This window comes from Phoca vitulina, unplaced genomic scaffold, assembly GCF_004348235.1.
Source record: "Phoca vitulina isolate PV1807 unplaced genomic scaffold, GSC_HSeal_1.0 scaffold6, whole genome shotgun sequence".
Lineage (NCBI taxonomy): Eukaryota > Metazoa > Chordata > Mammalia > Carnivora > Phocidae > Phoca > Phoca vitulina.
In genome coordinates this window covers 3204451-3227266 of record NW_022589709.1, presented here as the reverse complement: position 1 = coordinate 3227266, position 22816 = coordinate 3204451, and the positions used below count along the sequence as shown (strand labels likewise).

The 22816-nt window shown below is 48.4% G+C and overlaps 2 protein-coding genes across 5 annotated transcripts in view; one reads left to right on the top strand and one right to left on the bottom strand.

The window, feature by feature from the left end:
* The window catches only part of CYFIP2 (cytoplasmic FMR1 interacting protein 2), a 125899-nt gene that overhangs the window by 36059 nt on the left and 67024 nt on the right, over positions 1 to 22816 (bottom strand). For all 4 annotated transcript variants that reach the window (XM_032403613.1, XM_032403617.1, XM_032403615.1 and 1 more), the window contains 5 exons: positions 21524 to 21723; positions 19836 to 19923; positions 4462 to 4605; positions 2920 to 3010; positions 1708 to 1838 (listed from right to left, as the gene is read on the bottom strand). In XM_032403613.1, coding sequence (XP_032259504.1) covers positions 1708 to 1838; positions 2920 to 3010; positions 4462 to 4605; positions 19836 to 19923; positions 21524 to 21723 — 654 coding nt within the window. The remainder of the gene's footprint in view (positions 1 to 1707; positions 1839 to 2919; positions 3011 to 4461; positions 4606 to 19835; positions 19924 to 21523; positions 21724 to 22816) is intronic.
* FNDC9 (fibronectin type III domain containing 9) lies at positions 14172 to 18083 on the top strand. Its single transcript, XM_032403618.1, has 2 exons — positions 14172 to 15056; positions 17098 to 18083. Exons 1-2 carry the CDS (start codon positions 14887 to 14889, stop codon positions 17819 to 17821), a joined length of 894 nt encoding a protein of 297 aa, XP_032259509.1. The 5' UTR covers positions 14172 to 14886; the 3' UTR covers positions 17822 to 18083.

The following is a 22816-nucleotide window of genomic DNA, read 5'->3' as shown; positions in this document are numbered from 1 at the left end:
ATTTGAGAGAGAGAGAGACAGCGAGAGAGGGAACACAAGCAGGGGGAGTGGGGGAGGGAGAAGCAGGCTCCCCGCCGAGCAGGAAGCCCAATGCGGGGCTCCATCCCAGGACCCTGGGATCATGACCTGAGCCGAAGGCAGACGCTTAACAACTGAGCCACCCAGGGGCCCCAAAGGAATCTCCCGATTCTTATTCTGAGCTTACTTCTCCTCTTGCTCTACCCGTGTTCTGTCTCCTCCCTAGTCCCTTTCTTCCCCCCCTCTCCAGGTGCCTCCTGCCTCCAGGATGATCCCTGGCCTGGGCAGCTGCTTCCACTCGGTGCTTCTCCCAAGCCTGAAAGGGCCTTTCACCATCGTAAACCTGACCCCCTCACTCTCCACCTCAGTAATCTCCAATGGCTTCCTGCCCAGGCCCGCGGCTACCTGCCTCTCTCAGCTCCTATCTTGTCCCCTTTGCCTCTCCACTCCAGCTCATTCCAGGGTTCTTTCTCTTTGTTAAAGACATCAAGCTCCACCGTCTGCAAAAGCAGCTTGTCCCTCCCAACGCCCATCACTCTCTATCCTGTTTTCCTTTCCATTCCTTTACAGCACGTACCACCCTCTGCATTCCCAGTCTTGGTTGTTCACGTCTCCGATCATGCCCCTCTCGGGAGTAAGAACAGTAGTAATTTGTCTCCCTCACCCGAGGCCGTTCACCCACAAGCTAGCAGTGCAGGCTCTCAGTCCCCTTTTACTGAATGATCCTCCTGCTGCCTCCTGAGGATTATGCCTCTCCCTTTCCTTCCAACGCGCCACTGCACCAGTTCCCCCACGGCTCGGGGGCTGTGGACCCCACACGAGGAGGGGAGCAGGCAGCGCAGAGCATTGGGTAGAATGAGAAGGAGGCAGCCTCTGCTGAAGCCACGAGGGCTGGTGGGGACAGATGAGCGGTCAGGCGGTGAAGGGTGCTCTGGGTCTGTGTGGGCCTGGGAGGTGGGAGCCTCGGCACGGCATGCTAACTATGACCAGTTATTTAGTTCTTACTGTATGCACTTTGTACGCTTTCTCTCCTTTTGGCCTCTAAACTACCCTGGGTGAGAATGGCCGCCTCCCATCACAACAAATTCAGAGAGCACTCCATGCTCTTCCCTCAGCCTAGACCCTCGTCCCTGGTTCTTCACCAGGCCAATTCATGGTCATTCTTCCAGTCACCTCCTCAGGGAAGTCCTCCCTTTCCCCGAGGACTACACTAGGTTCTATCTTATGTTCCCACGAAACCCTGCACTCCTCCCTCCTAGCACTTGCTGGGACGTAAACACGGCATTTCTGCATAAACACTTGCTCAGTGTAAGTCTCCCTGCTACTGTCCAGGACAGGGGGCAGGGACTGGCCACCGCCACATCCCCCAAGGCAGCGCCTGGCCTGCAGCAGCCAAGCGGTTATTATTTCACGAGTGGATGGAAAGCTAAGCCTGGATGGGTGGCCAAGATCCTGCAGGTGGTGAAGGTGGGCCTGGGAAGGAACCCAGGTGTGTAATGCCTGTGTCTGCCTTTCTCCCTGGGTTCAAATGGTTGGAGCTGTGTGAAGGCAGAACGGAGATGTAGGGCGTGCCCTGCACGGGAAGAGCACGAGTCGATGCCGCAGGGCTTCCCGGGCAGGGTGCGGTAGCGGGGCCTCAAGTATCTGGCTGCGGTCAGGGTCCCCGGTGCCTTTGGGCTCAGGACTCACCAGAGCTTGCTCTATGAGCAGGCAGAAGAGGATGGCATTGCCCACCTCCCTCAGGCTCTGGAACACGTCTGTCTTGAGCTCTGCGTACTCGATAATGTCCTTCAGCTGGTGGTGGAAGAACTCCAGGATCCCTGGGGGATGAAGGCGGACGGTTAGCGGGAAACTGACCCTGCTCAGCTGACCAGCAGTCCCAGACCTGAGTGGGAGAGCAAAAAACCAAACCCATGTCTCTCTATATCTGGGCCGAGGGTGAGATTTCTTTCAGGGCTCAGTACTAAAGAAAGCTCAGGAGGCTGGCTCAAATCTTTTTGGGAGCAAAACGAACGCACACAAATACAGCATCCCTGGATCTCTCCCAGCCCCTCCACAAACTGATAATGATCCTGATGATGGAGGAATTAACATTTATTTATAAATGTTAGGTATTGTGCTAAGCACTTTTCTACAACCATTCATTTGATACTCATAAGAATACCATGAACTGGGTACTTTTACTCTTATTTTCAGATGAGGCTCAGAGAGGGTAGGTGGCATGCCCATAGTCACACAGCTAATAAGTGGGGCAGCTGGGATTGAAAACCAGAGCTTTCGAGTGCAAGCCCTTTTCTCTTCTGAATCACACCCGCTCAGCACCTGACAGCTTCGTTTTTAGAAAAAAATACCCGGCGCCAAACTCACAGCCTCCATCTTTCCCCATTCCCCAGGCCCCAGATTCAGTCCCTGTGCCATTCATTCTTAGGGAAAGAAAGAATGATTTCTCTGCCCCGAGGCAGAGTGACAAAAACTCCCGTTTCCTGACTCACCTTGGAAATGTCACTTGTACCATCACCTGCGACACCTGCCTCCCACCAGTGGGCAGATGGAGGCAGGGATCCTAGAGGTGCTGAGTTAGGAAAGACCTTAACAAGCAGACTGTAAAATGCTCCCACACCTGCTGTCCTCTCTAGCCCCCCTGCAGTCCTGTGAGGCAGGTCCAGCACGCATCCTTTACCTTCACCGGGGAAGATGGTACTATTGCCCGGAGGGATTAGAAATGGGTCAAGGCTATCTAGCTAGTGGCGGAGGCAGGACGCAAACCCAGTGCTGGGCCAGCCTGTCGGCGTGTTAGAGAATCGAACATTCCCAGGAGATGGCCAAGGCCCCTCCCACCGTAGGATGGGCCTGCATTATTTTCCTATCACTGCCCTCTGCCCCGGGAGCCCCATCACCCACCTGGGGAGCCATACTCGTGCCGGGGCAAGCGGCATATCTTGGGCATCACCTCGATCAGTGTTTTCACGTACTGGAGAATGGTTCCTTGGAGCTGACAAAAGAGGGCAACATGTGTGAATAATCACCGCTGCTGTAGATGTGCATCTCTGGACTGAACGCTGGGCTACTGGGGTGTATGGGGTTCTGCTGCGGCCTGTGGGCAAGTGCTATGGACGGAATATTTGTGTCCCCCCAAATTCATATATTGAAACCCCATCCCCCAATGTGGCGGTGTGTGGAGACGGGGCCTTCGGGAGGTAATTAAGTCCCGAGAGTGGAACCTCATGATGGGATTCGTGGCCCTGTAAGAAGAGACGAGAGAGAGGTGAGGACACGGTGAGAAGGCAGGCATCTACTGTACAGTCAGAGGAGGGTCCTCACTAGAACCCACCCCCCCATGCTGGTGCCTGGATCTTGGATGGCCAGCCTCCAGCACTGGGAAAAATCAACATTTGTTGTTGAAGCCATGTAGTCTGTGGTGTTCTGTTATAGCAGCCTGAGCTGCCTAAGACAGGAAGGCACGGCTCCTTGGGAGGGGGGAGGAGGTTCCCTCCGAAAGGTGGGACACAGCCCTATTCTCCTTTATACAGAAAAATGGGCCTTCATGAGACAGAAAAGAGAGCTGTCTCAGTCCCCTAGGCATACAGACTTCCAGGAGGGCAATTTCTAGGCACGGGGTCTTTCCTGGGGTTGAGGCGCTTACAGAGGATCCAGACTAAGAGCTAAAATATCATGGGCCAGAGAGCTGTGGAGAATGAGGCACATTAGCTAATTTAAACACAGAAAATCCATAGGTCTATCCAAGGCAGACACCTTTAATCCATTATATTTTTCTGTTTAACTCTGGATTTCGCTTCACAGTCTCTAACAACTCATGGCTCTACACGGCTGTTACCAGAGGACTGGAGTTAGCAGGTGAATGCTTTTTCCTATTTCTGACATGGTTCTTCACCACTTCATTTACTTCTCTTTTGTCATCTCCAAATTTCAGGAAAATCTTGTTTAAAGGTTTCAGCTTTGCTTCAGCAGTGTTATGGGGAACTAACTAAAGGTTCTGATGGTCATACTTGGGGCGGATATAAAATTCTCTTGAGGCCAGTGCAGTATTGCAAGTGTTTAGCAAGAAATCCCAAGGGAAAGAGGCATGGTGATTGATTAGAGATGTCTGCCGTGAGCATTGGGGGGGTGCGTGGGAATGGCGACATGCATATCATGGATTTGTCATGCTCAAATTAAAAAACACTGCATGGGAGGAGAGGATGAGCAGTAATCAGTAGGCCCTAAAGGTCCAAATCAGGATTGCTGACTTCAGTTATCAAGTACAATGAGTGAGCTCTGCGTCAGAAAATGAGAGGCAAAGCCACAAGGTCAGAAGGTACACAGAAATGTCACAGAGCGCTAGGTAAGAGTAACCCAGGGATAAGGGCACAGGACTCCTGGGGTGATTCCTACGGACAGAGCTGAAGGCATGCCCCAGGCCTTATTGAGAAGGTCCTTCCTTACCAAGCTCTTGACGATCTTCAGCAGTTCCTCCATCACCACCGCGATGCCCTGGTAACCCAGGAGTCTGCAGATGGTCTTGAAGTGGGGGGGCCCCACGAAATTCCTGTAGGAGCTGTAGATGTGGCTATAGGCAATGTTGAGAGGCTGGAAGACAGACGTTGTAGCAAAGTAAGAGGCTGGGAAGTAAATGAATGCCGGCAGGAGTCCCGGGGGAAGATTTTTTGCTGCTAAAAGGGACGAGAACCTGACATCCTCCGCAATCTCTCACTGGGGACCCCTACGAATATGTCTGCAAGAAGATGGTCATGGAGAGAGGTGTGGTCAGTGACCGCAGGGTGGCGCAAAGGACACTCCATGAATAGTGGTCCCCGGCAGAAGAGGAGGACAGGCTTCCAGGCAAGTATCTTTTTTACAGGCACTCCTGCCACCGATGAACTAGGACTCGGACAAATTGAGGCATGGGGTGGTGGTAAAACAGATGATTTTGTTTTTCTAGAGACATCTTTGGTACTAGAAACTGGCTGGAAGAACCGTGTGAAAACTCAGTAGCTGACTCAACATTGTCTCCTACTTTTCCTTGTCTCCATTTATAACGGGTGGGACTCAGGAGACCTGTGCTGAGTGCCTGCAAATCACCAAAGCTCTTTTGAGCCTCAGTTTCTTCATCCCCCATGAAATGAGGGTGTTGGATTAAATCAGGGGTTTCATAACTTTTCAAAGAGCAGTCCAAATGAAAGGTGTTGTGGAAGCTGGTGTGGGAAAGAGACAAAAGCAGAGTTGCTCTGTTTGGCTGCTGGTTGGGAGCCCAGGGCCCTGGCCACTGACCGGCCACCTCCATTGTCCTCTAGACTCCATGACACACCTTCACCGAATTCATGGAATTTAAGATCTTTCTGTCTGGGAATATGTGACTAAAATATAGGGCCCCAAGTTGGTCTCACTTGGTTGGTGAGTTACAGTTGACTTTATTTTTGAAATGCTGCTACTTACAGAACACCTCATGGCAGGCTTTGTGAAGCCCTCCATGTGTGTTCTTATTCAATCTTCACAACACACACATGCATACAGACAATTCTTAGCCCCATTTCACAGATGAGGGGACTGAGGTTCAAGGTGGTAAGGAGCTTGCTCAAGGTCACACAGTCCTTAGATAATTGAGCCACGACCTGAATCCAGAGAGGTCTGATTCCAAAGCCCACGTTCTTCACCTCAATATATAATGGTGGGCTTTGGAGGCTGAATTCTATTGGAAACCATACCTCGTTTTTTAGATAAAGCGTCACTTTGAAGCTTAGTTCTGAGTGTAGTTTCCTACCTGGAATTGTAAAAATCTTCTACATGGAGTATGCAAATATATAAAAACCACATCTGATATTTTATTAGCGGGAAATTTTCTATTAGTTGGCTAATTAGAAATTCTACATAAATTAAATAGGAACTGTAATGATGCTTTTGGAGGACGTAAGATTCTCAACTCCCTTTGGAGCCATTGAAGGAAGATTTAATTATGTTCGGTCTAGGCTTTGCAGTAAGTATGTTCTACTATATATGAATTCTAAACTTTACAACTCAAGTATCACATTCATAGTACTCTCTAATAACAAGGATACATGAAGAATACAATTAGAGTACCCACTAATAATAAGAACTCGTGAGGAATCAGAACACCCCTGCATCCAGCAGGTTGAATAATATCTCGTTTGGTAAGGTAATGCCTACATATGGCGAGGCTTGGAATGTGAGAAGGAGCAGCACTCTGCACTCAACACTGATGTGCCGTCACAGTAAATTCTACTGGAACCTGGGGGAGGGATATCTTCTACGTAGTTACTAGAGATTTCTAAATGTTATGAGGCAGGGAAGGCTCATGTAGGGAGGGAAATGTAACTGATTGAAACGTATGATGTTCACTGAAGTCAATGTTCAACAAACCCTGGAAGTATATGAATGAGTCGTTGAGTTTGATTCAGCCAATCATGAAACCAGGCTGGGCACTTTCTGTGTATGAAAGTAAACCATTTCAGTGTCTCTGTAATAGGCCACCTATTGAACAGGGCTGGGACAGGGTGAGGTGAGATGCTCTTTCTCCTAAGTGAGTGCATCTTAGCTCTGGCCCTATAATCAAAGCCCTACTCTAGTATTCTCCTGTTTCCAGCATTAGGGATGAGGAGTATATAGCAAACACCATGGCTGACTTCTGGTTGGAGAAGGAGACTGATGAGAAAGGGGCAGGAGAGAATTGTCTAGGTTATGGAAATGTCCCACCTGCTGCTTGGGTTGTTGACTACACAGATAGATGTATACCTTTCTCAAAACTCATGAAACTATATGTACACTTATGATCTGTGTATGTTTTGGACTGAATGGTTGTCTCCCCTCAAAATTCATATGTTGAAATCCTAACCCCTGCTGTGATGGGATTAAGAGTGGGACCTTTGGGAGGTTATTAAAGTCATGAGGGTGGAGTCCTTGTGAATGGGATTAGTGCCCTTGTAAGAAGACAAACAAGGGCTTGTTCTCTCTCTTTCTGCTCTCCATCTTGTGGGATACAGCGAGGAGAAGGCTATCTGCAGACCACCAGGTGGGTCTGGGCCAGACACCTGATCTGCTAACGCCGTGGTCTCAGACTTCCCAGCCTCTAGGCAATAAATAAATGTTGTTTAAGCTACGCAGTCTATGATATTCTTGTTACAGCAGCCTGAACTGATTAAGACTGTGCAACTTCCTGTATAAGATTATAACTCAATATAGAAGTAAATTTAAAAAACCCACTGGGCCATACCATGGCCAATTTACTTCCCAACATTTGTTTTCAAAGATTAAAAAACAAAACCATGATTTGAATTTTCTCCTGAAAAGGGCTGCCGCTCAAGCCTGCGCAGGAACAAGGGAATGACGACCTGGCTGTGCTAGGGGCATGTGACAGAGCTTACTGACTTCTAGAACCATCTTATCATCCCCCCACCCACACCAGGCACTCTAGACCTCTTCTCAGAACCCAGTAAAGCTCTGATCATTTCTCCTTCATCCCTTCTCAAATATCTCATGAAAGGAATTTCTGAGCAGCAGGGCACTTTCAAATGGGTATCCCTGAAGGGCACAAAAGCAATCAACTACTTCTTTTTTTTTTTTTTCTGTCTGATTCTCTGACTTTTTTGTCTTGCTTTGTCTGATTCTAGAGGATAGACTCTGGGGTGGGTGTATCTGAGTTTGAATCCTAGGTCCACAAATTTACTAGCTAGATGATTCTGAGCAAATTACTTAAACTCTCTAAGCCATGGTCTTCCCTAAGTAAAGATAATAATTTGAACTCCAATGGGATTGTTGGAAGTTTATTTATTTTTATTTATTATTACCTTTTACGTAGGCTCCATGTCCAGCATGGAGCACAATGTGGGGCCTGAATTCAGGACCCTGAGATCAAGACCTGAGCAGAGCTCAAGCGTTGGGTGCGTTGGGTGCCTGGGTGGCTCAGATGGTTAAGCGTTTGCCTTCGGCTCAGGTCATGATCCCAGGGTCCTGGGATTGAGTCCCATATCGGGCTCCTGGCTCAGCGGGGAGCCTGCTTCTCCCTCTCCCTCTGCCTCTCTCCCTGCTCATGCTCATGCTCTCTCTCTCTCTCTCTCTGTATCTCTGTCTCTCAAATGAATAAGTAAAATCTTAAAAAAAAAGAGTTGGGTGCGTAACCAGCCGAGCCACCCAGGTGCCCCTGGGTGTTGGAAGTTTAGATGAGATAACACATATCTAAAGCCCTATGTGTGGTGCCTGGCACATTGGATGCACTCACTGCAATTAATATTCCTTCATTTGATAATTTGGTAAGTGAAGACGAAGAAAATACAGATTCTTGGTCAAATATCCCCCAGCAGCGTTGGCTACAGTCACAATTCTCTGAATGTGGAGAGGGGAGTGCACGTGTGGGGTACAATTTTACACAACACATGGCATGTCCCACGTAGGGATGGGACAGAGATCATAATAGCTGGGACTAGCTGATGGAACACATCAAAAATGCAGATTGTGCTCCATATTGACAACACTAAAAAATGGGAGCTGTCCAACAGACTGTGTTGGGCAGAGGCCCTCGCGGCTGCCAGTGTCCCAGTGGAGGCTGAGAAACAGTGTTGCTAGAAGGGAGGCTGGCCTGCGCTCAAGGTTGGATAGATGTGCTTACTCCCCTTCAGAGCTCCCGGCTGCAGTGCTGGCTTCCCGGGAGCCCCTCCTTAGCAGTCTTAACCTTCACTCCCACCCAAGGAGCTTCCAGGGCCAAGTCTCCCTTAACACGTGTGGCGAGTACAAATAAAAATATATTCCGGTAGATGGAAACTGTTCGGCAGCCTCCCCTGTTCTGGGCCGAGAAGAATAATTCTGGGATCGTTTTACCACACACACAGGGGTGTAAAGAATTCCTCTTACACACCCGCTCAGGGCACAGAAGGGGCCTCTTGTTGAGGTGCCGACATCAGGCTTGGATTTTGGTCAAGACCAGAAATTTAGGCCTCCGGCGATGGCCCACACTCAGGAAGGATCAGCATGAAATGAGCAGAATTCAAGTCCTCCTAAGTGAATAAGCTCCCCTGACTCCCCTCACCCCCCAAAATATACCAGAGCCATGCAAGAGGAAGCACACAGGCATGCTGCAAAGTGCATGCACACACACACCCCCGCAGGGCACCCATCTGACCTGCTGGCTCAATAGGAGGCTGGGCCCTATTGAGAAAATGTGGGAATATGGGAGCCTGGCCATTTTCTGAGGTTTGGCAAGGAAAAACAGGAAGGCAACAGGACTTGAGACATTGGAAACTTGCTACACATCTCTTATACCGAACCGATCTTGCTGACTCACATAAAATCCAACCGGCCTGCCTTACAAACTAATCATGTACCCTATTTAGGATTTCTCACTTCAAATCAAGCTTGTGTAAATCCATAATGCGCAAAACAGCTAACTTTGTGAGATCTCAAGAAATAGTCCTGATTCAGAAACTAGAACCATATTTTTAATACGTGACATAGATGTGCATTTTTATTTTATTATTTTTTTAAAAAGCAGGACAGTATTTTAAGGAGAGAAGATAAGGTGAGTTTGATCTGGCAGATCCTGGGCCCTGTAATGTATTATTATATGGATTAAAAAAAAAAAAAAAACAAAAAAAAACCTCTGGTAATGTATACATCACATAAAAGTGACCATTTTTATCATTTTTAAGTGTTGTATGTGGACTTCTAAGTCCTCAGGCCTCTACCTCTCACTGATAGTAAACACAGCCAGCCCCTCCGAACAAGGAGGCCTGTTTATTTGGCAAACTGAATTTGCAAGCAATCTGCATCTCTGCTTTCTGGAATCACAATCCCTGCTTTCAGAGATCCCAAGAGAGTTAAAACTGTTTCTAATTCCCTATATTAGTTACAATTTCTCTAATGTTCCTTGAGTAATCTGAATCCCATCAGCCCAGAGACACAAACATGGCCCCCTAATTCAGGTTGAATTCAGGCTGTAGCTCAACTCTCTGAAATCCCTGCAGGGCAAGAAGACTGAGAAATGAATAAAACTGCAATGCAGGCCTTGTTGGGAGAGCCCACAGGCTAAGATGGGTTAAAGGACTGATAAACCCTGAGTTACAGGTTCAAGTGCATCAGTATGGCTTGCTAACATTTCTGTCTGTCCCTTCCTGATATGTAGTGAGCCGTAGGCCGGGTCTCCAACATCTGGGGTCCTTCCTGGGCTTCTCAGCTCAGAGGTTGAAAAAGCCAAGGGAATTGTTCTAGAGACCTCAAGAGTTGATGCTCCTCCTTTTCTTGTCTCATGAATAAAGACAAGAGGAGAAGGCAAGAGGGAGAACAGGAACCGAACTTCTGTTCAGCGGTATCATACCAGTACTATAATACCTAGAGATGCTAAAAGTTTTGGAAGAAACCAATGTCATCACTTTTTAAATAACCTGTACCCATACGATGATACACAAGTATATAATGCTGCTCAGCTTATGAATAATTCCTTCATCACTACCCAGGTGTATTCATTTTCTGTGGCAACTGTAACAAATGACCACAAATCTGGTAAAACAGCAGAAATATATTCTCTCATAGTTCTGGAAGCCAGAAGCCGAAATCAGTATGACTGAGCTAAGATCAAGGTGTCAACAGGGCCATACCTCCTCCAGAGGCTGGAGGGGAGAACCCATCCCTTGTCTCTTCCAGCTCCTGATGGCTGGGTTGTGGCCCACCTCCCTCCCGTCTCCTGAGATGTGTGTAACCTCCCTCTGCCTCCCTCTTACAAGGACACTTGTGATAGCATTTAGGACCCACCCTGATAACCTAGGATAATCTTCCCATCTCATGGTTCTTCACTTCCATCTACAAAGCCCCCTTTTCAGATAAAGTAATGTTTCCAGGTTATAGGATTAGGACCTGATATCTTTAGGGGGCGTTACGAGCCTCCTACACCACGTAAGGCAAGGTACAGCAGCCCCACTTAGCAGAGGAGGAGTCTAAGCGAAGAGAAACACAAAGTGCTATTTCACCATGCGTACCAATTGCCAAAATAACAAAAGTCTTCCGGACTGGTGGATCAATAATGCTGTGTAGTTGGGGGGTGGTGCCATGCAGACAGGAGAAAGGGGGGGGCACAGCAGAGCCAGTGGCGCTGATGGTGGTCTTGTCGGTGGGGCTGACGCAGATATCCCTGGGCAGGCCACGGTGGGAAGTGCTGGGAGCAAGGCATGGACCCAGCTGAGAGGTACTCAGCTGGATGCAGCAAAGCACTGGGCCCTAGGTCTTGCAGACTATGACTTAATGGAGAAAGCACTGCAAGAGGGTGATGAATTTCCCCGAGGTCAATCTATGTCAATCTATGTCACCTGGAAGGCAGTTTTATGATAGACCCCATATAATTCACTTTAAAGAATAATATGTTTAAAACTTAGGCTCATATACTAGTTTCAATTACTGGACCAGTTGTGAAACATTTTTTGACACTGAGTGCCGCCTCTAACCCTCAGTGACAGAGCTCTTGGTCAGGGGTACGTGGACTCTAGGCTCTAGGGCGGGGAGAGGAAATAGTCGCTGAATGCGTTTCTCCAGATGTATTCGATGGTTTCCCTGCTTCTGCTGGCTGCCTTCCGGTGGTTGGATGTTCTCTCTGAGGTCTTTTAGTTCCTTGTCTGTTCCCATCATTCTGGAATCCACTAAACTGTGAAGTCCTGTCTCTACTTCTCCGGAGAAGCTGAGCAAAGGTGAGTGTTCCTGTTGACTTGCCCTGACGGGAGAATGGCGCAGGGCAGGAGCAGCGAGTCAGGGAGACCGGCCAGGAGCTTCAGCTCTAAGGACCACAGACCAGGAGGTGGCATGGCTCTGCCAAACCCCACTTCGTGATGATGGTCAAGGTCATGAGCCGCTGTGAGCCTCAGTTTCCCCCTTTGCACAATGGTGATAAGAAGCCTACCTCAAAGAGTTGTTGCCTGGGTAAAGTGACAAAGCACAGGTTCTCAAGTGCTTATTTCTGAGTTGTAAGGTTTGACTGCTGTCTTCGGGCTTTCTGTATTCTATAATTTATATACAATGAGCACATACATTTTTTCAAATAACAAAGCTGTTTTACAAAAGAAAAAAAAAAAGAAAGGAAGGAAGCATCATGTAGGGTGCAAACCCTGCCCATTACAACTCCTGGATGAAGCTACAGTCAACTCGGGAAATGGTTCTGGCCCACTGACCTTGACTTCTGAAGAGTAACGGCTGTTCCTAGGCCCAGCACTTACAGAGAGAGGCTCATCTCATGCTCCAACACTATTAGACAGAGATTCTTGATATTAACCATGGGATAGAAAAGTGAGGGGATCTGCCAAGGCTACACAGGCAGGATTTGAAGCCAGCCTTGGGGTTTTAGGGCCTGCACTCTGAAGGACTACTTTCTCCTGGGTGCCGGTCAGCTTTGGGGCCTAGGAATGCCCCAGGAATGCCCTCACATCATCCCTTTGCTGCCACCTTCAGGAAGGGCTGATCTCTGGCAGTAATTTACTAGTGGTGCAAGCCAATCAGGGCCTTCCCAGGCTGCCAGCTGAAGAGGCTCCAGCTTGGATACCCTGCAGGAGGGTCCTCCCCGAAGGGGGAGAGAGAGTGAGTCTGGCTGGGATGCGATCTCCTGCGGCAAGTGACCTGGGAAGATTTATCTCACACCCTGAGGGCTGCCCTGGCTCCCCTGGGTGCTGCTGGTGGACGGTGATGGCCCAAAGGGGCAGGACGCACCCAGCACTGTGAGTCGGAGACCTGGTTTCCACCCCTGGCTTTGCCACCAATCAGTCGTATGGCCTGAGGAATGCCATCCCCTCTCTTTGGATCTGGGAAATAGGAAGGCTTCCAGGCCTCACTCTCATTCTCTCAGTGTCTCAACTTCTCAAGTAAAGAGCTTAGTGTTAAAAATGGCATCCAGGAGCATTAAAAATAAATTCCCATTTTCTGTGGCAAAGGCTTGAGTTCTATCTCGTCGCTCCACAGGCCTCCTGAGTCTGGTATTTTTATTTCCCTCAAAATAACCTTTTCAAAAGGCACCTGCAAACTACCACACTGGCCTTTCTGTGGAGAGGACACTTTTATGTTCGGCAGGGAGTTGCCGTTAGCACACATCACAGCAGAGTTTAGACAGGCCCCCAGGAAGACCTGATGCCATGGGAAAGCCACAGAGCAAGTGTCTAATCAAGGGACATCCCGAGACGCCAAGCCTCACAGAGACCCTTGGCCAGGGGAGGGTCTGTGGCTCACCAGGAAACTCTTCATAACTTTTTGATTATCACTCATGTGAATCACAAGGAGACTTTCATGGGTTCACTCGGATACTTTGGCCAAGAACCAAGAAGAGAAAAAAACTGACTTTTAAAAGCACATAATTTGTGTAAAATAATTCAGGTCTAAATCTGTCTGGGCTGGAGCTGCTATCACCAATTTCCACAAACTTGGTGGCTGAAGATGACAGAACTTTATTCTCTTTATATTTCAGACATGCTCTGTGATGGCCCCAATAGTGATGGCAACAAATTCTTTCAAGGTTGAGGGGACCAGGAAGCGGCAGAATCTCAGAGGCAGGTACACCTTTGTGGGAAATGGAAGCAGTGTCAGGATTCCTCAAAGAAAAGGAACTTTGGGGACCATCCAATCCAGGAATAGTAAGCAGTTTCCACTTCCGGTGTCAACCCCAAGTGATGGACTGGTAAGCAGTTTCTTGGGATGCTTGTGTTTCTGAGCCCAAGTGGAAGGAGTGCTGTATTAGTTTTCCCTGAGCCACTGTAACAAATTACCATAAACATGGTGCATTTACACTGTAATAGCTCACAGTTCTGGAGGCCGAAGCCTCAGCTCAAGGTGCTGGCAAGGCCACGTTCCTTCTAAAGGCTCCAGGGTAGACTCCTTCTTTGCATCTTCCAGCTCCAGGTACCTGGCACTCCTTGGTTATGGCAGCATCATTCCAACCTCTGCCTCTGTCTTTACATGTCCCTCTGCGTATAAACCTCCCTCTCCTTTCTCTTATAAGACACCAGTCGGGCGCCTAGGTGGCTCAGTTGGTTAAGAGACTGCCTTCGGCTCAGGTCACGATCCTCGAGTCCTGGGATCGAGACCTGCATTGGGTTCCCTGCTCGGCAGGGAGTCTGTTTCTCCCTCTGACCCTCCCCTCTCTCATGCTCTCTTTCTCTCTCATTCTCTCTCTCTCAAATAAATAAATAAAATCTTAAAAAAATAAAAAAAGACACCAGTCATCGGATTTAGGGCTCCCCTTAAATCTAGGATGATATCATTTCAAGATCCTTACCTAATTCAATCTATAAAGATCCTATTTCCAAATAAGGTCACACGCTGGGGTTCTGGGTAGACCAGAATTTTGGTGGATGCTCAGATCAACCCAGTGCCAGTGCTGGTTCAGCAAGCCTGACACGGGTTCAGGACTGAGCAGGGGCAGTAGTCCTGCTTTCCATCTGCCATCCCCATCTAGCCCAAGCCCAGAGCTTTATAGGTGATGGAATTGAGGCCCAGAGAATAAAAGACTCCTGACCAGGGTCATGTAAATAGAGAATGACACAGGAGACAAGAATGAAGAAAGAAGGTGATATAGAGGTGGGGTAGGAGTGGGATGGCTCGGGATAAAATTATTATTTTAATTGTGGGATAACTGAGAAGGGCATCTTTGCATTTGACCATTGTCCAAAGAGGGTCTAGATGGGGCAAAAAATGATCACCAGCCAATTAGAGAGAAAATCTGGCAGCCTTGGAAGAATTAATACCTCTGAGGATCAGTTTGCCGGAAACTGTTCGCCTTTTTTTGGCCAAAGGAATGAGAGCTCCGCTCAGTGGGCAAAATCCTTTCCAGACTGGTCCCTGAAAGCATCGTGCGTACAGATGCCTGCCGGTTGCCATGGTGAATGATGCTGATCTGAAGAAATGAATAACGTGAGCGTTGGGGGCGACAGTGGGATTACTCAGACAGTGGCGAGAGAGGCGTCAAGGAGAGCCCAGAGCAGAGGAGGGGAGAAGGCTCCATTCCTTCAGCTTTGGTCTACTCTGTCTGCCCCTGCAGGCTGCGTTCTAACCAGATCCACCGCGAGCATCAGGTAAGGGACATAAATGGCTCTTCTTGGAAATGGAAATGGTTTTTCCTTTCACACTCTGCTTGGCGGAGGGCCAGGCAACGGCAATATGAATAGCTAAAAATAGGGGGAATTTAGAAACAGAAGCAGAGAAAGAAAAGCAAATAAGGGAGACTGATCTGGTCCCCAAAGCTGAAGATGCTGCCCCAGTGTCTTGCCAGAAAGCTCTTAAAAATGTCTGCTGTAGAGAACTCAGTCTGCAAAGACAGCCAGCAGCAGATGCGAAGCAAACAGGGGAAAAGATGCAAGAGAAAAAAAAACCCCAGGATTCCTGATCACCCCTGATGGAAGGGCTTTACAAAGGCCATTGCCTCTGTATTATAAGAAATGAATTAAGCTCTTCTCATTGTGGTCAGAAGTGTGTTTATAGGGATGGGACCGGTGGAGGGGATGGGGGAGGTCATGAGAAGGGAGACTGACGAAGGGGGCGCAAACACTCTCCTTTGCAATGACCTTCCCCGGAGGGGTCTGAGCACACCTGTCTTGTCCCTTTCATTCCCCATGTTTCTGGGAAGAAATTTCCAACCAAACTGAAGGGAACTCTTCCCCTTCCTGAGCATTTCAGTTCACCGTCATCCTTAGAGAAGAAAAACAAGGACTGAAAAATCGCTCAGTGCTGTGCATCTTTCTGCAGCCCACCTCCTCTAGGGAAACGGCCATGAAAATAGAAGGTCGGAGGGAGGCAGGGAGGAGAGAGCGCAGCTTGTAATAGAAATCAGTTTGGCTTCACATCCAGTTCAGGTTAAAATCTGGCTGATGGGTTTTTACTGGGTCATTAAAATCTAAAACGCAGGCTTCTGCATTTCACGTGAGACAGGAAGGGCAGAGAACAGGGCTGGGTGAGACCCGTACATGAACAGACACACAGGCTGAATGAATATGGCTGCCCCTTATTTTTAGATCAGGGGAAATTCAGTGGAAGGGAAACTCTCTCTCTCAAAGAGATAGCATTTAAGAGAAACTAAAAAGCTTGAAGATGGTGCTCTCTTACCAAAGCGGGAGGGGTGGTAATCTGAAGAGGGCTCATTTGATTTGTGGAAAAACAGCAACCGGGTCTTAGTGCCAGCACCTCATTTTGCAATAACGTGCTGTAACTAAACCCAGCAGCCTTGCATTTGGAAATGTAGCAGTTAAGTGGCTTTGAGTCTACCTGTTAGCTGAGTGACCTCAGATTGCTCATCTGTAAAATGGGGATCTAGCTCAGAGGGCCTGATGAAGACTAAGGGAAATTTGTTACGGTATGTGAGCATCTAGCATGACACATACTAGATGTGGCATAGCAACCACTCACTAACGGTTGGTGATTACTATCATTATTAACACTCACAGTACCAGAGGTATTAAGTAGCAGCATTTATGCTGGTATTAGGGGCTGATTGCCTTGACCTACACAACTAATTTCCTGGGTACCTTTGGCCTTGAACAAACAAACAAAGAAACAAAACATGAGCAGAGGCTTTGGGGAGAAACCAGCTGCCAAGGAGTGATGACGCAAATCTCCTCTCTCATGGGCAACAGAACTGGGAGGCTAAAAAAGCAGTGGGCAGAATGTTCTAGATGACTGAGCTCACAGCACTGCGAGCAGAAGGTCCAGAAGGGATATTGTAGGTGACATAACTGTCTGACTTGGAGGTCGCAGAGCCGTGGTGACTCATGTGGGCACATTAATCGGGTTATCTGATTTCTTTTATGGCCTTTCTTCATTTTTTAAAGGCTTGGAAACAATGTTGTATCTAAGGGATCGGAGCCAGGGCAGGATGAGGCTGGGGGATGTCAGGCCTGCAGGACACAGGCTTTGACACGAGACAGCCCTGATGTGAACTTGTGTTCTGTTATTTCTTAGCTACTCCTTCGCTGAGTAACGTAACCTCTTTGCCCCCCGTTTCTTTGTAAAACAGGGGCAATCTTAGTCCCCGTCGTGAATGTTCAATATACGGTGGTTATGAATATCATACATAAATGCTTCAATAGGGGATGTCATTTTCCACTTTGATTCTGGTTCTAGAATCAGGATGAACATCGAGGTTGGGAACGTCTCTCATACAGGAGCCATCATTTCCTGGTCGTCCTCAGAGCCCTGCCTGGAGGACTATTACCATATTATGTACAGACCCAACTGGAACAGCATCTTCTCCGGCTATCTGCGTTACAGCTTCCACCACGAGGAGAAGGTGCCCCGAACAATCAGCTCCGTGGTGCTGGAACACCTGGCACCTTCCACTCTCTACTTCCTGTGCATCAGCTGCAAGAAGGCTGCCTTCCCCTACAGGCACTACTGCACCATGTTCCATACCCTGGATAAGAGTCCACTGGCGGCCGGCAGCTCCCTGGTGGACCCCCAAATCTCCCTGTGGGTGTTGATGGCCATTCTACTGGCCTGCTTCACAGCCGTCTTAGCTTTCATCTGCCTCCAGTTCTGGTGCATCCGTTGCCACGAGCCTCGATGGTCTTACCGAGCCGGCCACATGGAGGAAGCCAATGGGTTGGTGAGATGGCCAGAGGAGGCCCCCGCACTTGGGCAGAGAGAGGAAGACCTGCAAGGGCTCCCCCTGGTGGAAATGCCACGCAAGAACTCCGGCGCTGAAGCAGAACCAGAAGCCGAAGGGGAAGCCAACGAGGATGATGCAGCTGACCAGGATGCCGCCAATCAGGATGTTCCTGACGTGGGTGCCTTGCTGAGGGGCGGTGGTGGTGATCATCCTGCCATGCTGCCTCATTTTAGGGAGTGAGAGGTAGGGAGGAGGCGGCCCGCGCGTTGTGTAGCTTAAAGCCCTCCATACAGTAGATCTTTTGTAAAAATGTGTCCCTAGACCACCCATTTGCCTCCCCTCAACTGTCAGTGCTCTTGTGGATCATCCGGGTTGGATGAATGCCCTATGACAAAGCTTCTCAAGCTAGAAAGCATATACCCCCATGGTATGCCAAAGGAGAAACATGGTGTCTCTCAGGAGTGTCCATTTAGGGGAGCCCAGTTAGGAATGAAAAACATTATTTTAATGTTAAAACAAACATGAATATATTATGGCATAGAAAGCAAAATTTGCATGACTTAATAAAACACAGTACTTTGAGGAAACTTTTGAGTTGAAGATGGGCTCTCCTGGTTATGCTTTCAGTCAGCTGAGGCAGACGTCCAGTCCCCTCTGCTGTTGGGGGGACTATTTTGGAAAGATTGAGAAGCCTTGCTCCACAGTGTTTTCCAGCTTTCGGACAATCACATACCACCTCGTACCCCATCTCCATTTTGTTTAAACCATAGACTATCTTTACTATTATTAACAATATTTTTCTTTAAATCGACTCATTTTTAAAACTTAAACTTATCTTAAAAGACAGACTTATATGACTCCATAAATGAAAAACCAGCACCCTCCTGCTATAAGTAGAAGAGACATAAGAATAAATATAATGAAAACAAAATAACATTAAGTTTGACTTAGATTCTATTGCCTATTAAAGACTCTGAGCTTAAGGTCTGCTCTCTTAGCTTCAATAAAAAAAGAAAATGGAAAGGAGAAGGTATTAAAGACATATAAGCATCAACATAAATGTGTCTTTCTCCTTGTTATAATCACAAGGTTTGTAAGAGACTTGGAAAGGGAGGTGTTGTTCTTACTTTGTGAGTCAGAGTCATTCAATGACATGTCTGAACTATCAGAAATGCTGGCTCAAAGTGTCCCTTGTGTTGAGAAAGCTGCCTTGACCAGACTGGCTGTCCTGGAGAGGACATCTACACTATCCCAGCATCATCCCAAGACCTTCTAAGCCCACCTGTAGGCCCAAGTGGTGGGAGCTCATTGGTTCACCACACTTCCCAATCTAGGGCTCCCCAAACTAGAGGAGTACCTTTGCTTATATGTATTCAGTGGTTCTTCTGAGTCCATCTGTGCTTACTTTTTGAAAATGGGGTCAAAGGTAGCCATTTCTATTCCATCACAAATAAAAATGCTGGCTTTGTTGTGGACACATTCCGCTCTTACAGTGGCATTCTTCCCCTTCAAACCCACAGGGTAAGAGATAGATCTCCTACATCTATCATAGTGTTGGTGAGACTCTGTCAACACTGCCCCCTGTACCCACCATGGGTGTAGAAATTCGAGGAGGGGAGACATGATGTCCGTTTTAATCTCTGATATATCCCCAGCATGCAGAATCTAGCCCCATGTCTGGCTTATCGTGGGCACTTCATAAATGTCTGTTTAATGAATGGCAAAGGACCGAAGGTCTAGAACAGGGCACCATTTGAGAGGCCTGGTTAGTGTTAGGATGTGTATTGGGAACAAAGCAGCAAAGAGATGGGAAAAGACCTGTCTCTCGGCGCTAGCTCCAGCCCTCTGGGATTTCCTTCAAAACTCCACCTTCCCAATTGCTTCCTGCTTGCAAAACCCTTGCCTTTCTGGAACACAAAATCCCAGAATCACACGACCATACTGCAATGAATCAGCTGAGCAACAGGAGGAGAGAGGATGAAGATGAGAAGCCCCACGCACCTATGTCCCTGCTCACCTCAGTGAAATCCCCCCAAATAATTCCCACCCAAGAACCACCCCTGCCGGGTCTGCTTCACCCCCATCCTGGCTAGCTGTGCACAAATAAAGATAAATATACTCGCAGTTGTTTCTGCCTGGATCTCACTGCTGTCTCTCTATCTCTACACCTTTTTACTTTTCTGATTTGGGGAACACTTTTCTAATTGCTTTTGCTCACTAGTTTTAGGAGTAGCACACAGGCAAGACTACTCACCTTGGATCCATAGAGGTAATAAGGCTGGACGTTGGCGGGCTTATCTCTTTGCGGTTCTTGGGTGAAAGGAATGGCAGTTCGAACAAAACTAGTAGAGGAAAAGAGAACGGGCGGGAGTTAACTGGGTCCTGAGAGCATTCTTCATGGGACACAACCTAGCCGGAGCCCTTCCTGACCAGGTGCAACCACAGTGTTTCTAGGTGGTTGTCTATAAAGGTACTAAACTCTTATGACATACACCCATTCATTCACCTACTGTCTCCTTCCCATAGGTGGGAAACCGTAGTCCAGATTCCCAGGCTAGCCTCTGGGCTATGGCCGCTCACAAGGACAGTAGGCAAGAAAGACAACTGGCTGGACCTGCAAATGGCCTTCTCTGGGGCTCTGATCCTTCCCCCCGCCCCGCCCAGGTTGGCTTCTTAAGAGCAGGGTTCCACAAACTCTTTCTGTAAAGGCCCAGATAGCAAGTATTCTCAGCTTTGCAAGCCAGATGGTCTCTGTCACCATTACTCAACTGTGCTGGTAGCGTGAAGTGCCCATAAATAACTGTAGATGAATGAGCATGGCTGGGTTCCAGTAAAACTTTACGAATTTCAAATGATTTTTCACTTGTCATCAAACTATAATTTTTTGGATTTTTTCCCCCCAACCATTCAAAAATGTCAATCGCATTCTTTGCTCCTGGGTTGTACAGAGACGGCTGGCAACAAGATGTGGCTTGTGGGCGATGGCCTGCAGACCTCTGCTCAAGAGGATTCAAAGTCCCAGATCTTTACAGAACCAGAAGTCTGTCTTGCTAAATGTGTGGATTCAGGCTCATGTGTGGTTTCCTCCCAGGCCCTTCTATTCATTCAGCACATATTTATTTAATACTGGTCGTGAGCCAGGCCCTGAGGGTACCGAGAGGACCGGTAAACACATGCATGTTTGTGTAACCTAATGTACTTGTTTTGTGGGTGAATACATCTCCCATCCTCCATCAGGTTTTGAACTTCTGTGAGGATAAGGGATTAAGTCTTGTCCTCACCTCGGTGCCTGACGCAGGGCTCTGTGCACCCTGCAGGAGACATACGCCACTTTGTCATGCATGCGTGTGCCTATTTTGCATGTATGTGGATACTGTCATATTCATGTATGTGGATACTGTCATAAAAGTACCATCTGCTCATAAAGCACCATGTGTGCTCCTAGGTTGGACTATGGAGTAGCGCACAGCCAGCTCCTGCTTCCTCCTGGGTCCTGCGCTATCTTTCATGGCACCGCCTCTTCCCATGGGCTCCACCCTCACCATGCACTCTCGGCTCCTTGGAGACTTTGCCTGGAATATTCTTCTCCTGTCTTTTCACCTTATTTACTCCTATTTATCCTTCACATCTCTGCTCAAGCATTACTTGTCAGAGGAGGAAGCCTCTCTTGAGGTTCCCATCACTTCCCAGGCCGGATCAGGTGGTGGTGTTTTCTCTCTCACGACTGGGGCTTTCCTCCATCTCCAGATTCACTCTTTCCATTTTTCACCGGCATCCTCCTTGCCTGAAGGCTCTCAGAGGCAGGCTTGTTCATGGTGGCATCCCCGCCTCCAGCACAGAGCCTCCAACCAGGAGGGACTCCACGACACGCCCGTTACAGGAAGGAACCGCTTCCCCGGCCCCCAGCCCACCCCAGCCCCCTTTGCACAGGGACTCCCTTACCGGTTGGTGGACCCGTTGTAGCAATAGTTGGGGAGGAAGTCGAAGTTCAGCTCCCAGAAGACGTGGAGGGTGATGCGGCCGTACGGGGCGGACACGTTGTGGTTGGCCTCCCGGAACATGGCATCGAAGCTGTCCAGGGTCATGTGCTTACACAGCAGCCGGTGCGTGAGCCGGTTGATCTCTAGCAGCCACTCCAGCTCCTGCCAGAGAGAGCCCACGGCTGCTGAGGATGTACACATACACCTCACACGCCCCCCACATGCCCCGCTTCTTCTTACGGATTCCTTTCATGCGGGGGAGAGCCCCTCAGACAAGCTCCCGACTGCCGACACGGAGACTAGGCCCCCGCGGTGGCATGTGACAATGTGCCCTTCTTCAGAGGAGGAATTCCCAGACTGTGCGGAGGAAAGCTGCGTGCCTGCTCTGAGAAGGGGGCCACAGACCATGTACGATTGCCTTGTCTGGACCCCCTTGGGTGGAGAGCATGCCTGCTTGCTTTCCAGTCTCCATACTGGTGAGGAGAAAGCTTGCTTCTCAGTGTTGCAAGTAAACAAAAGGACGGTGTGACTGGCTGTCACGAGAGCTGTTATCTCCGCCGTGCAGAGAGCCATCCTGAGTTATCACTCGCTTAGGACTTACTACTAGGTCAGACCACATGAAACTACTGGTTTTTAGGTTAAATACCATTGAATATGAGTAGTTTCATGTGATTCAATTTAATATACGCCAAACTGTATCTTCAGCACTTAATGTGTCTTAACTCATTTAATGCTCAAAAAAACCCTTACTTTATGCATTAGAGAAACTGAGGCTTGGAGAAGTTGAATCACTTGACTCCAAATCCAGGAAGTTGGGCTCCAAAGTCCATATTCTTAACTGCTGTATACTATAGGAATTTTAAAACTAGCTGGGGGCACAATGCCCCCTCCTTTGGATTCCTCCTGGGTCTGCCAATCACCGGGTTGCTTACATGTTGGCAAAGGTGCAGCTAAAAGCCACGGACCGAGGACTCACGTGAGCTGTGGGCCCTGACTGCTGGGAACCCTACCTTCAGGCAGAGAATGGGAGCAAAGTGGACAATATGCAGACACAACAGGTCACTGCATTTGTTGGCAAGTAAAAGGAGAGTGAAACCCTTTGGGCTGGCTTTAGTCCCTTGCCGTGCTGATATGAAAAAGAATCAAAGCACAGTCTTGTGCAGAGAGAGAAGCCATCCCTCTTTGTGATGCTCTAGGACACTCCCATATTGTTGTGGTCAAGCCCTCTTTTGAGATGGGTATGATGGCCCCTGTT